The following is a 15,076-nucleotide window of genomic DNA, read 5'->3' on the forward strand; positions in this document are numbered from 1 at the left end:
TATTTTGATGTGCTTTATCAAGATGTTTGCCAATTTGTTGTTCTTTGCCCTGAATTTGTAAAGCAAAGTCAATTTGATGAAGACATTTTGTTAGACAAGTGCACATGTTTATCATTGAAATATCAGCTTTATACTTTTCAACTCTGTTATGGAGAAAACGGAGGTCAGACAACAAAATTGTCTGTATTATATATCATCTTTATAATGTTCTATCTTCATCATTATCATTGCTATCAACTTTATCATCATTAGACGGTGTGTAACAATGTTTAACAGTGTTCTTTCCTCTGTGTGCGCGTGTGTGTGTGTGTGTGTGTGTGTGTGTGTGTGTGTGTGTGTGTGTGTGTGTGTGTGTGTGTGTGTGTGTGTGTGTGTGTGTGTGTGTGTGTGTGTGTGTGTGTGTGTGTGTGTGTGTGTGTGTGTGTGTGTGTGTGTGTGTGCGCGCAGGGAGAGGGAGAGCTTTGTGACCACCAACCTGAGTAGGATCCAGTACATGCAGGTCAGACTGAGAAGCAACCTGGAGGCTATAGGCTTGCTCAACAAACAGGTAAGAACACACACACACACTGGGTCCATCTGGCCCAACACACACACACACATACTGGGTCCATCTGGCCCAACACACACACACATACTGGGTCCATCTGGCCCAACACAGACACACACACACATACTGGGTCCATCTGGCCCAACACAGACACCCACACACACACACACGCACATACTGGGTCCATCTGGCCCAACACAGACACACACACACATACTGGGTCCATCTGGCCCAACACAGACACCCACACACACACACACGCACATACTGGGTCCATCTGGCCCAACACACACACACAGACATACTGGGTCCATCTGGCCCAACACACACACACAGACCAGCCCACCTGCTGTGTAGTGCAGACTGAAGAAGAAGCCTTAAAGCATCTGACATCAAACACACACACATCCATTTCCTCTTCCTCTGAAGGAGGGAGGAAAGAGAGAACCAATCTCATCAGTAGATAACGGTGACGTTTCTTCACCACTAAATGATTCTCTTTCATGCCAGAGAGAGGGAAGTATCAATATGGTGTTGTAGCCCATCACTCTCTGACGGGGAAGAAAAATGGTATGCTGGGATAAAAGACAGAAAGGAAGAACAGAAGAATCTCCTGACCAAAAGAGAAGTGCACCGTCGTTTATCTGGGTTGTCACTTCACAAGAGAAATGGTCAACAAATCCACAACGTGCAGGAAGATGTTTGTTTCCTCTTCTTGAACAAAGCTTCTAGAATCATTCACCTGGCTGTTGTGAATGTTTTGGGTTTGAAAAGTATCAGCAGCATGTCAACTGTTTTGCTCTTGAGTTGTTTAGTATAGTTATAGCCAGTGTTGTAGTACTCAAATCCAGTCTCGATATCACATATTGAGCGTCTTGGTCTCGGTGTAGGATACATTGGTACTCGGTCTTGATTTGGACAGTGAGGACTGGTAATTTCTTTATGAGACCAGCTGATTAAAAAAAATTATTATCAGCTTCCATTCAGTCAGCGCATAAAATCGCTTTGCCAGGCCAAATATATACACTCCTTTCTTGAAACATGAATATCTTTTGGCCTATTGAAACCTGGGATTCCTACTTTACTCATAACATTACTGTCCTTTACTTTCATTACATTTCCTTGACTCGCTGGTAGGGTAGAGTGGTGGAAATGGTAGGAAAGTTGTGTGCTCACTATTAGTAAGAGGAGACAGGGGGAATTATAACAGTCTTTATATCTATTATAGTGGCAGTGGAGAACATATTGGACTTTCAGTGTGTGACAGGTTAGTACAGTGGAGAACCTATTGGACCTTCAGTGTGTGAAAGGTTAGTACAGTGGAGAACCAGTTGGACCTTCAGTGTGTGACAGGTTATAGTACAGTGGAGAACCTATTGGACCTTCAGTGTGTGACAGGTTAGTACAGTGGAGAACCTATTGGACCTTCAGTGTGTGACAGGTTAGTACAGTGGAGAACCTGTTGGACCGTCAGTGTGTAACAGGTTAGTACAGTGGAGACCCAGTTGGACCTTCAGTGTGTGACAGGTTAGTACAGTGGAGAACCTATTGGACCTTCAGTGTGTGACAGGTTAGTACAGTGGATAACCTATTGGACCTTCAGTGTGTGACAGGTTAGTACAGTGGATAACCTATTGGACCTTCAGTGTGTGACAGGTTAGTACAGTGGAGAACCTATTGGACCTTCAGTGTGTGACAGGTTAGTACAGTGGAGAACCAGTTGGACCTTCAGTGTGTGACAGGTTAGTACAGTGGAGAACCTATTGGACCTTCAGTGTGTGACAGGTTAGTACAGTGGAGAACCTATTGGACTTTCAGTGTGTGACAGGTTAGTACAGTGGAGAACCTGTTGGACCTTCAGTGTGTGACAGGTTATAGTACTGTGGAGAACCAGTTGGACCTTCAGTGTGTGACAGGTTAGTACAGTGGAGAACCTATTGGACCTTCAGTGTGTGACAGGCTAGTACAGTGGAGAACCTATTGGACCTTCAGTGTGTAACAGGTTAGTACAGTGGAGAACCGGTTGGACCTTCAGTGTGTAACAGGTTAGTACAGTGGAGAACCTATTGGACCTTCAGTGTGTGACAGGTTAGTACAGTGGAGAACCTATTGGACCTTCAGTGTGTGACAGGTTAGTAGAGTGGATAACCTGTTGGACCTTCAGTGTGTGACAGGTTATAGTACAATGGAGAACCTATTGGACCTTCAGTGTGTGACAGGTTAGTACAGTGGAGAACCGGTTGGACCTTCAGTGTGTAACAGGTTAGTACAGTGGAGAACCCATTGGACCTTCAGTGTGTGACAGGTTAGTACAGTGGAGAACCTATTGGACCTTCAGTGTGTGACAGGTTAGTACAGTGGAGAACCTATTGGACCTTCAGTGTGTGACAGGTTATAGTACAGTGGAGAACCTATTGGACCTTCAGTGTGTGACAGGTTAGTACAGTGGAGAACCTATTGGACCTTCAGTGTGTGACAGGCTAGTACACTGGAGAACCTATTGGACCTTCAGTGTGTGACAGGTTAGTACAGTGGAGAACCAGTTGGACCTTCAGTGTGTGACAGGTTAGTACAGTGGAGAACCAGTTGGACCTTCAGTGTGTGACAGGTTAGTACAGTGGAGAACCTATTGGACCTTCAGTGTGTGACAGGTTAGTACTGTGGAGAACCTATTGGACCTTCAGTGTGTGACAGGCTAGTACACTGGAGAACCTATTGGACCTTCAGTGTGTAACAGGTTAGTACAGTGGAGAACCAGTTGGACCTTCAGTGTGTGACAGGTTAGTACAGTGGAGAACCTATTGGACCTTCAGTGTGTGACAGGTTAGTACAGTGGAGAACCTATTGGACCGTCAGTGTGTGACAGGTTAGTACAGTGGAGAACCTGTTGGACCTTCAGTGTGTGACAGGTTAGTACTGTGGAGAACCTATTGGACCTTCAGTGTGTGACAGGTTAGTACAGTGGAGAACCTGTTGGACCGTCAGTGTGTGACAGGTTAGTACAGTGGAGAACCTATTGGACCTTCAGTGTGTGACAGGTTAGTACAGTGGAGAACCTATTGGACCTTCAGTGTGTGACAGGTTAGTACTGTGGAGAACCTATTGGACCTTCAGTGTGTGACAGGTTAGTACAGTGGAGAACCTGTTGGACCTTCAGTGTGTGACAGGTTAGTACAGTGGAGAACCTATTGGACCTTCAGTGTGTGACAGGTTAGTACTGTGGAGAACCTATTGGACCTTCAGTGTGTGACAGGTTAGTACAGTGGAGAACCTGTTGGACCGTCAGTGTGTGACAGGTTAGTACAGTGGATAACCTGTTGGACCTTCAGTGTGTGACAGGTTAGTACAGTGGAGAACCTGTTGGACCTTCAGTGTGTGACAGGTTAGTACAGTGGATAACCTATTGGACTTTCAGTGTGTGACAGGTTAGTACAGTGGAGAACCTATTGGACCTTCAGTGTGTGACAGGTTAGTACTGTGGAGAACCTATTGGACCTTCAGTGTGTGACAGGTTAGTACAGTGGAGAACCAGTTGGACCTTCAGTGTGTGACAGGTTAGTACAGTGGAGAACCAGTTGGACCTTCAGTGTGTGACAGGTTAGTACAGTGGAGAACCTATTGGACCTTCAGTGTGTGACAGGTTAGTACTGTGGAGAACCTATTGGACCTTCAGTGTGTGACAGGCTAGTACACTGGAGAACCTATTGGACCTTCAGTGTGTAACAGGTTAGTACAGTGGAGAACCAGTTGGACCTTCAGTGTGTGACAGGTTAGTACAGTGGAGAACCTATTGGACCTTCAGTGTGTGACAGGTTAGTACAGTGGATAACCTGTTGGACCGTCAGTGTGTGACAGGTTAGTACAGTGGATAACCTGTTGGACCTTCAGTGTGTGACAGGTTAGTACAGTGGAGAACCGGTTGGACCTTCAGTGTGTGACAGGTTAGTACAGTGGATAACCTATTGGACCTTCAGTGTGTAACAGGTTAGTACAGTGGAGAACCTGTTGGACCTTCAGTGTGTGACAGGTTAGTACTGTGGAGAACCTATTGGACCTTCAGTGTGTGACAGGTTAGTACAGTGGAGAACCTGTTGGACCGTCAGTGTGTGACAGGTTAGTACAGTGGAGAACCTATTGGACCTTCAGTGTGTGACAGGTTAGTACAGTGGAGAACCTATTGGACCTTCAGTGTGTGACAGGTTAGTACAGTGGAGAACCTATTGGACCTTCAGTGTGTGACAGGTTAGTACTGTGGAGAACCTATTGGACCTTCAGTGTGTGACAGGTTAGTACAGTGGAGAACCTGTTGGACCTTCAGTGTGTGACAGGTTAGTACAGTGGAGAACCTGTTGGAGCTTCAGTGTGTGACAGGTTAGTACAGTGGATAACCTGTTGGAGCTTCAGTGTGTGACAGGTTAGTACAGTGGAGAACCTGTTGGACCTTCAGTGTGTGACAGGTTCCTGATTCTGAAAGGACAGCAACCACACGTAGCCTAGTTTCAGCGGGGGGGGGGGGGGGGGGGGGGGGTCGAGAAGGTGTCAGGTGTTTAATAGCCTGGGTCTCAGACACCTCATTGTGTGTGTTTATTAGCCTGGGTCTCAGACACCTCATTGTGTGTGTTTATTAGCCTGGGTCTCAGACACCTCATTGTGTGTGTTTTGTGTTTAATAGCCTGGATCTGAGACACCTCATTGTGTGTGTTTAATAGCCTGGGTCTCAGACACCTCATTGTGTGTGGTTTTGTGTTTAATAGCCTGGGTCTCAGACACCTCATTGTGTGTGTTTTGTGTTTAATAGCCTGGGTCTCAGACACCTCATTGTGTGTGTTTTGTGTTTAATAGCCTGGGTCTCAGACACCTCTTAATCTGCTGTGTGAATCATTACACATATCGATCCAGCCGTCCTCTCCTACACAGAACACTTAATGAGGACGCCAACACACACCTAGACAGACAGGCAACCTCCCACTCAATTTCACCAGCCCGCCATCTGCCACACACACGCCTATCCATGTCCTTGTCAAAAGACTAATGAAATGTCTTACTTCATTCTGCAGCTAGAGAACTCCAGATGAAGCTCAATTATAGCTGTCTAATCTCCATAGAATAACACATGTTTCATTTCCATAGATTAGTGGCTCAGAATAATAGCTAATCTCCTTTCTTCATTTGGATATTGAATGTGTTGTTATTGCTTCCGCTAAGAGTAGTAGACAGCCTTCACACTGTTCACCAGTGGGTTTTAGCCTATGATCAGCTAAACCAAGCATACACGCACACACACTCCACCCACCTAGACGGAACCAGTTCAGGGTTAGAGACTCATGCAGGGATTTTTAATTAGCAAACGTCCAGTCTTTGTAAAGATGATGGAAAATGAAACATGTCCTGAAGAATGTTAGTTAATTAGTTAATTTACATCATACTGTGTTTTCACAGACACATAACTGTGGTTTGATTTGGGCTGGGCGGGGGAGGTGACATTTTCACAAGAAGGTATTACTGGATTTAAACTGACATGTTGGAGATTTGGCTGAGGGGATTAAGGCAGGGGATATGGCTTTTTGCAGGGCAACAGATAAGGTTGGTCTTAGATTCTACTGGATCTGTGGATATACAGGATAGCTGGAAAGAGTTTAACCCTTATTTCTTCAACCTATTCAGGCTGTTTCAGATCGGAGGAATCATCAAGAGGTGAGAGAAGGAAGGGAGTAAGATTTCAGTTTGAGTTCAAACACACACATTAATAGAAAGATTGGAAGCTGCACATCTGATAGACATATTTCCTAATAATCCCAATACTGCCGTCTGTCGTCTTTCCTGTGAACGAGGGATGGGATGGAGGGATAGGGGAGGAGAGATGTCTAGAACAGTGGTTTTCAACCGGTGTGCCGCGTCACACTGGTATGCCTTTAGAAACTCTCAGGGGTGCCTCGTCACACTGCTGTGCCTTTAGAAACTCTCAGGGGTGCCTCGTCACACTGCTGTGCCTTTAGAAACTCTCAGGGGTGCCTCGTCACACTGATGTGCCTTTAGAAACTCTCAGGGGTGCCTCATCACACTGCTGTGCCTTTAGAAACTCTCAGGGGTGCCTCGTCACACTGCTGTGCCTTTAGAAACTCTCAGGGGTGCCTCGTCACACTGCTGTGCCTTTAGAAACTCTCAGGGGTGCCTCGTCACACTGGTATGCCTTTAGAAACTCTCAGGGGTGCCTCGTCACACTGCTGTGCCTTTAGAAACTCTCAGGGGTGCCTCGTCACACTGCTGTGCCTTTAGAAACTCTCAGGGGTGCCTCGTCACACTGGTATGCCTTTAGAAACTCAGGGGTGCCTCGTCACACTGCTGTGCCTTTAGAAACTCTCAGGGGTGCCTCGTCACACTGCTGTGCCTTTAGAAACTCTCAGGGGTGCCTCGTCACACTGGTATGCCTTTAGAAACTCTCAGGGGTGCCTCGTCACACTGCTGTGCCTTTAGAAACTCTCAGGGGTGCCTCGTCACACTGGTGTGCCTTTAGAAACTCTCAGGGGTGCCTCGTCACACTGGTGTGCCTTTAGAAACTCTCAGGGGTGCCTCGTCACACTGCTGTGCCTTTAGAAACTCTCAGGGGTGCCTCGTCACACTGCTGTGCCTTTAGAAACTCTCAGGGGTGCCTCGTCACACTGGTATGCCTTGAGAAACTCTCAGGGGTGCCTCGTCACACTGGTATGCCTTTAGAAACTCAGGGGTGCCTCGTCACACTGGTGTGCCTTTAGAAACTCTCAGGGGTGCCTCGTCACACTGCTGTGCCTTTAGAAACTCTCAGGGGTGCCGCAAAACTTTACCTAATCTTTTTTTTTAACTCACTTGTAAACGTGACAAAATGAACTTGGGATTTTGGCTTAGGAACACCAGTGGTGCTGGCACCAGAGATGGGCAGCATTTCTGTTGATGTATTTGAAATATGTATTTCAGTTACTTCTGAGTATTTTGTAACAAGATGCTTTTGAGAGCTGTAATTTGTATTTTCAAAATACAAAATACATTTCTATACCATTTTGGCCCCCTTTCACCCTGCTTCAGAAGTCTGAAGGCACTATTGTGTGATAAGAGCGTAGCAGGTTAGGATAATTATGTTAAGCTGTATCCCATCTAGACATGACCCCATAACAAGGCCAGAAATAATACCCAATGTGCTTTGCAGGTCATTTTAGTATGTTCATTGTCACATAAACATTTACATTTTGGTCATTTAGCAGACACTCTTATCCAGAGGGACTTAATTAAGGTAGTCAACTAAGGTAGTTAAACAATAACATACAGTATCACAGTCATAGCAAGTAAAAAGGTTCTGTAAATGTTGCTGAGAATGTTGTTGCTGTTTGGGCCAGATACTTGCAAAAAATGTACTTTTTTTTATTTAACTAGGCAAGTCAGTTAAGAACAAATGATTATTTACAATGACGGCCTACACCGGCCAAACCCATTTTAAACTGCAGAAAACCTTTACAAACCGCTAGTCTCTAGACCTTTACGTTGAAAAGTAATACCTATTTTACCGGAGCTAGGCCTACATGTTTTTCTTTCTATTGGATATTTACGGGACGCTCTTAAAGGGGTACACACAAATGAACCGTCTTGAGTAAGGAACTATGAAGAAAAAAAAGGATAAACCTATTTAAAATAAACCTATTTAAATGAATTTAATCGATTCATTTTTTGGGTCACAGGAAATTGATGATTTGCAGTATGGATCAGATGAGATGGAGGTCATTACCACTAAATACATTATTAGGAAAGGTTTAGGTGTGCCACACAATTTTTTATCCCATCAAAAAAGGTTAGGAACCACTGGCTAGAGTACAGAGATGTAACGGAAATGTTACTGTGTGTGTCAGACCTAGGTTCAAATACTATTTCAAATTATGTCAATTGCTTTCACATACATTTCAAAGTAAGTATTCAGACAAGTAGTTGAATATTGGAATGGGTTTGGAAAAACACTTTGAAAGTATTGGCATGTAATTGAAAATACTAAAATACACTGACGCAAATAAACTCCCGTGCATTTAACCTAGATATTTGAAATAAGAAAATACTTTCAAATAATAGGCTATTTATCTGAAATGCTTTGAAAATACTTCCAATTGAAGTAGTTAATTCGGACCACATTAGTTGAAAATGCTCAAATACACAGAAAATAATTATTTAAATAACAAATATTCAAATACAAGAGCAACTTACAATTAGTGCATGCATAATGAAAGAATCCTTAATGGTGAAAAAGCCACATACGTTTGCGAAATTACAACAACAATTGTTTGTTGCTGCAAACAATGAACACTATTTTTTCAGCCTCTGATGTCATTGCCCACGCAACAGTAGCGCACAATGTGTACTGCACAATGTGTACTGCACAATGTGTACTGCACAATGTGTACTGCACAATGTGTACTGCAGTGTTTTTTACTGGTTTGTTGGGTTGTGCAACACTCCTCACCTCTGCTTTGTCAACCAAACAAAACCGATAACAACGGCCGTGGGGCGGGGTGTTATTCAGATACTCTTTGAAGAGGAAGGGTGTGTGTGTGTGCGTGTGTGTGTGTGTGTGTGACATCACTCTTTAACCGCAGCTTCCATACAGACACACACTCACTCTTACATACACATGTCTGAGGAACAGATGGGGATGAGTGTCACTGTCACTACAGACTCTCTCTCTGTCCATATGTCTGTTTTTCATCTCTGTCTGCTTACCGTACAGCTCAAAATAACCAGGAATCAGCCAGCTCCTCTCTCTCTCTCTCTCTGATCACTGTGTCATTGCAGATCTCACACATTGACATGCATCTTACCTACCAAAACCAAAACACACCTTAAACTTGCCAGTTACGTACAAAAAATGATCTAAAGTTTTGGATATGATTGTTTTTGGAGCCCAGTTCCATTCTGACCATGCCTGATGAGTTTTGTGTTGACAGTGTGTAGGGGTCGTAAACCCATTTCTCTCATCTCTGACTGTCTCTGTTGTTTTCTGGTCACATCTACACCATGATGACAGCTCTCAGGAACATTTAACAGCTTTCCTCTCTTCTACCCTCCACATTCCCCTCGCTTTTTCTCTCTTTTTCTCTCTCTTATTCTCTTTCACCCTCTCTCTCAAACTCTCTCACTCTCTCTCTCAAACTCTCTCTTTCTCAAACTCTCTCTCTCTTTCCCCTAGCTGAGTGCTCTGGGAGGAGAGAACGAGAGATTGCGTCTGCAGTTGGAGGAGGAGAGAGCAGAACGCAGACGAGTGGAGCGACTGATACCGCCAACCAACCACCGGAGGGGTACCTCCCTCCTTCCCCTTTCCCTCACCCACGGGTCTTCCTCCTCCCTTCCCTCCCTCACCCCCTCTCTGGATAGAGACACAGGATACCCTCCCCCTGCCTCCCACCTTTCCCCCTCCCCTTTTCACCACCCCCCCAGCCACAGCCCCAGTCCCAGGCCAGGGGAGGACAGTGCCCTGACCCGAGCAGAGTTGAGCGTGGCTGGGCCGCGGGAGCCAGGCGAGGCCCAGGCTGTTAATGAGGCCTACTGGGTGAGGAGGGTGGGAGAACTATCAGTACAGTTGCAGGGCAGAGAGCTCTACTGGTCAGGTAGGATCAACCAACTCGCTACAGAGATACGACAGACTAAGGACGCTTCGCCCCTCACCTGACCTCCCGCTGACCTCTAAACCCTGTTCCCTGACCCCTGACCTCTAAAGCCTGACATCTCTTCCTTGTTTGGCTGTTGTTTTGGATGGGTTCAGTTATGAAGCCATATCATTGTCTCTGATCACTGTATGACTGTATACCATGTGCTGCAAATGTTGGCATTTACATCTATTTTGAGTTTGCGCGTCATTTGTGGTTAGTGCCGTGTGTGCGTGTTCCTGCACTCGTATAGTGCCTTGTAACATGGAGAGTACTGTAGTAATATTGATAGTTATTGTTGTCTCTCTGAGTTCCAGTTTGATAATAAATCCAAATGTTAAAAAAATCCTGTTTTATGTTTAAAGTTGTCACTGAAAGCCAGATAGTTGTCACTGAAAGCCAGATAGTTGTCACTGAAAGCCAGATAGTTGTCACTGAAAGCCAGATAGTTGTCACTGAAGGCCAGATAGTTGTCACTGAAGGCCAGATAGTTGTCACTGAAGGCCAGATAGTTGTCACTGAAAGCCAGATAGTTGTCACTGAAAACCAGATAGTTGTCACTGAAGGCCAGATAGTTGTCACTGAAAGCCAGATAGTTGTCACTGAAGGCCAGATAGTTTTCACTGAAAGCCAGATAGTTGTCACTGAAAGCCAGATAGTTGTCACTGAAGGCCAGATAATTGTCACTGAAAGCCAGATAGTTGTCACTGAAGGCCAGATAGTTGTCACTGAAGGCCAGATAGTTGTCACTGAAGGCCAGATAGTTGTCACTGAAGGCCAGATAGTTTTCACTGAAAGCCAGATAGTTGTCACTGAAGGCCAGATAGTTGTCACTGAAAGCCTGATAGTTGTCACTGAAGGCCAGATAGTTTTCACTGAAGGCCAGATAGTTGTCACAACGCCAGATAGTTGTCACTGAAGGCCAGATAGTTGTCACTGAAGGCCAGATAGTTGTCACTGAAGGCCAGATAGTTGTCACTGAGGGCCAGATAGTTGAGACTGTAGGCCAGATAGTTGTCACTGAATGCCAGATAGTTGAGACTGTAGGCCAGATGGTTGAGACTGTAGGCCAGATAGTTGTCACTGAATGCCAGATAGTTGAGACTTTAGGCCAGATGGTTGAGACTGTAGGCCAGATGGTTGAGACTGTAGGCCAGATGGTTGAGACTGTAGGCCAGATAGTTGAGACTGCAGGCCAGATAGTTGAGACTGTAGGCCAGATAGTTGAGACTGTAGGCCAGATAGTTGAGACTGTAGGCCAGATAGTTGTGACATGGAAGCCAGTGTTGGCTAAACAAGACCTACATGTGACAGAAAGGGAGGGTGGGATTCACTGTGATAATGATAACGGCTGAACACATAACATTATCTGTCCTCAGACCTCTCTCTTTCCCTCTCTGTCTATTCAAAGAGAAACATGGAGGCAGCCACAGACTCTTTCCTTCTCTCTCTCTCTCTCTCAATTCAATCCAAGGGGCTTTATTGGCATGGAAACATATGTTTACATTGCCAAAGCAAGTGAAATAGATAATAAATAAAAGTGGAATAAACAATAAAAAATGAGCAGTAAACATTACACTATCTCTGTCTCTCTCTCTCTCTTTCTTTCTCTCTCAGGATTCTACATTTTAATGAGGAAGAGCTTGGCTTGTTAGTGGTATCGCTGTCACAGTCAAAAATACACCGCTTTTATGCACCAACACACACACACACACACACACACACACACACACACACACATGCTCTCACACACATATAGACTCTCACACACCAGAGCACAGTCATTAAAAGTGAAACCACAGGCCTTTAAAGGACTCCCAGGCCCAAACTAAGGCAGCTGCGCGACGGTGAAAAGAGTCCCCTGGAAACAACGATGGGAATGATAATTTGTTGTTGTTGAAAAACCAGTGAGGTTTTACAGAGGTTAAGCTTGTCTTTGATCTGTTTTTAACTGGCTTTAGCTCTGTGGAGGGATTGTTCAGACATCTTCACACACTTACAGTAGACACAGGCTCTGACATGTATTTTCTACACAGGACACTCATTTGACACAGAGTTTCTTCTCTCATCCCCTAACTTCCCACCCTTAGTTTACTAAATGAATGTGTAGTTCCGACCTGCTGACAGTGTGTGTTTCACTTATACATGTGTGTGTATCTGTGTGTGTGGTCTTCTAGAAATCTGTGGTACACCTACAAAATATTGCCACTCACTATTTTATTTTCATCCCAAATTAGCCCTGGTCTGTTTGTGGAGTGTGTGGCCCTCTGTCTGAGAGAGAGGGATGTTGATGCTTATATGAATGATGATTATGATTACCAGGTATTATTTTATTTTGGATCCTCACAAGAGTTGCCCATCTGAACTAGCATCAGCATCGTAAGTGGCCATTGTGGAAGGAGCTGCACTGGCTACGCATAGGCAATCCTTAGGTGGGCATCCCAAATGGCACCCTAGTCCTTTATAGGACACTATTTTTGACCAGAAGTGGCTATAAAGGTTTCTCCTCATACAGGGGACACTAGCTGATGTATATTGTCTGTTCTCTTAGGGGACTATCTCAGTAGAGGACTGGAAGCAATAAGCTGAGTAGCAGATACTGAACACTCCTTGTTATTAGAGACATAATGGCCAATGGGAAATGATCAGGAAATGAGAATGGATGTGAATAATAGTCAACTTGTCCTTCTTAAAGAAGAACATTATGAGCCTTGCACAGCTCTGGGTTTCTCCTATAAGGTAGGTGTGTGTGTGTGTGTGTGTGTGTGTGTGTGTGTGTGTGTGTGTGTGTGTGTGTGTGTGTGTGTGTGTGTGTGTGTGTGTGTGTGTGTGTGTGTGTGTGTGTGTGTGTGTGTGTGTGTGTGTGTGTGTGTGTTAAATTGACTCCTTGAGACAGGAAGGGCATAAACAGTAAATTTTTCTGATGCCCATGTGGATCTGATGGGACTGTTAATGAGGACAGAGGGACTGTCTATCTGACTGGCTCTCTGTTTGTCTGACTGCCTCTCTGTTTGTCTGACTGGCTCTCTGTTTCTCTGACTGGCTCTCTGTTTCTCTGACTGGCTCTCTGTTTGTCTGACTGGCTCTCTGTTTGTCTGACTGGCTCTCTGTTTGTCTGACTGGCTCTCTGTTTCTCTGACTGGCTCTCTGTTTGTCTGACTGGCTCTCTGTTTGTCTGACTGGCTCTCTGTTTGTCTGACTGGCTCTCTGTTTCTCTGACTGGCTCTCTGTTTGTCTGACTGGCTCTCTGTTTGCCTGACTGGCTCTCTGTTTGCCTGACTGGCTCTCTGTTTGTCTGACTGGCTCTCTGTTTGTCTGACTGGCTCTCTCTTTGTCTGACTGGCTCTCTGTTTGTCTGACTGGCTCTCTGTTTGCCTGACTGGCTCTCTGTTTGCCTGACTGGCTCTCTGTTTGCCTGACTGGCTCTCTGTTTGCCTGACTGGCTCTCTGTTTGCCTGACTGGCTCTCTGTTTGTCTGACTGGCTCTCTGTTTGTCTGACTGGCTCTCTGTTTGTCTGACTGGCTCTCTGTTTGTCTGACTGGCTCTCTGTTTGTCTGACTGTCTCCCGGTTATTCTGACTGTCTCCCGGTTATTCTGACTGTCTCCCGGTTTCTCTGACTGTCTCTCGGTTTCTCTGACTGTCTCCCGGTTATTCTGACTGTCTCCCGGTTTCTCTGACTGTCTCCCGGTTTCGTTTCTCTGACTGTCTCTCGGTTTCTCTGACTGTCTCCCGGTTTCGTTTCTCTGACTGTCTCCCGGTTTCGTTTCTCTGGCTGTCTCCTGGTTTCGTTTCTCTGACTGTCTCCCAGTTTCGTTTCTCTGGCTGTCTCCCGGTTTCGTTTCTCTGACTGTCTCCCGGTTTCGTTTCTCTGGCTGTCTCCTTGTTTCTCTGACTGTTTCTCTGACTGTCTCCCAGTTTCTCTAGCTGCGTCTCGGTTTCTCTGACTGTCTCCCAGTTTCTCTGACTGTCTCCCAGTTTCTCTAGCTGCGTCTCGGTTTCTCTGACTGTCTCCCAGTTTCTCTGACTGTCTCCCAGTTTCTCTAGCTGTGTCTCGGTTTCTCTGACTGTCTCCCAGTTTTTCTGACTGTCTCCCAGTTTCTCTAGCTGCGTCTCGGTTTCTCTGACTGTCTCCCAGTTTCTCTGACTGTTTCTCTGACTGTCTCCCAGTTTCTCTGACTGTTTCTCTGACTGTCTCTCTGTTTCTCTGACTGTCTCCCTTTTTCACTGAATGTCTCCTTGTTTGTCTGACTCAGAAAGAGATAGAGGGAAAGAAAGGTAGACATAGAAGGAGGGGACAAGCCAGAGGTGGAAGAGGACAGAGAGAATAGAGGGAGGGAAGAGCAGAGGGATAGAGGAACAGAGTGTAAGCCAGGGTAAGATTATTGTCCTTATCAGCATGCTCCAGAACCTGTGTGTGTGTGTCCCTAATGGGGCAGTGTGAGGGGAAATGAGGCCTGGCCTGATGGAGGCTGATTACCCATCGACTCTACACACATCAAAGAAAGAGAGGGAAGGAGGAGGAGGGGAAGAAGAGAGGGGAGAGATGAAGGTTAAAGTCACCATCACCTCCTCTTTCCCTGGGACCCCAGACACTGCCACACACAGCCACCATTTTATTCAACCTTGACAGATTGGGCTTTCAGGGAAAAAGGGGATGAGGAGAGAGGAGAGGAAGGAGGGGTGATGAACGGACAGAGAGATGGAGGAAGAAGGGGGAGGAGGAAGGGTGAAGGGACAGACATGCCACAGACCTTCATTCTCCATATTAGAGAAATAATTCAATGAAACTTCTGTTAACGACGTCTGAGGGAAGTCCTGTTACTTATGACTGGAGGAATTATACCAGCCACACACACACACACCACAATTTG

General features: G+C 45.5%; 1 protein-coding gene across 1 annotated transcript in view; it reads left to right on the forward strand.

Annotated features, from left to right (window-relative positions):
* Positions 1-11,686, forward strand: part of LOC120027899 (trichohyalin-like) — a 160,231-nt gene extending 148,545 nt beyond the window's left edge. The window contains exons 30-31 of the mRNA XM_038972994.1: positions 448-547; positions 9,747-11,686. Of these exons, the coding sequence (XP_038828922.1) occupies positions 448-547; positions 9,747-10,226 (580 nt within the window). The 3' untranslated portion in view covers positions 10,227-11,686. The remainder of the gene's footprint in view (positions 1-447; positions 548-9,746) is intronic.
* The last annotated feature ends 3,390 nt before the right edge of the window (positions 11,687-15,076 follow it).

Source organism: Salvelinus namaycush, chromosome 33 (assembly GCF_016432855.1).
Source record: "Salvelinus namaycush isolate Seneca chromosome 33, SaNama_1.0, whole genome shotgun sequence".
Taxonomy (NCBI): domain Eukaryota; kingdom Metazoa; phylum Chordata; class Actinopteri; order Salmoniformes; family Salmonidae; genus Salvelinus; species Salvelinus namaycush.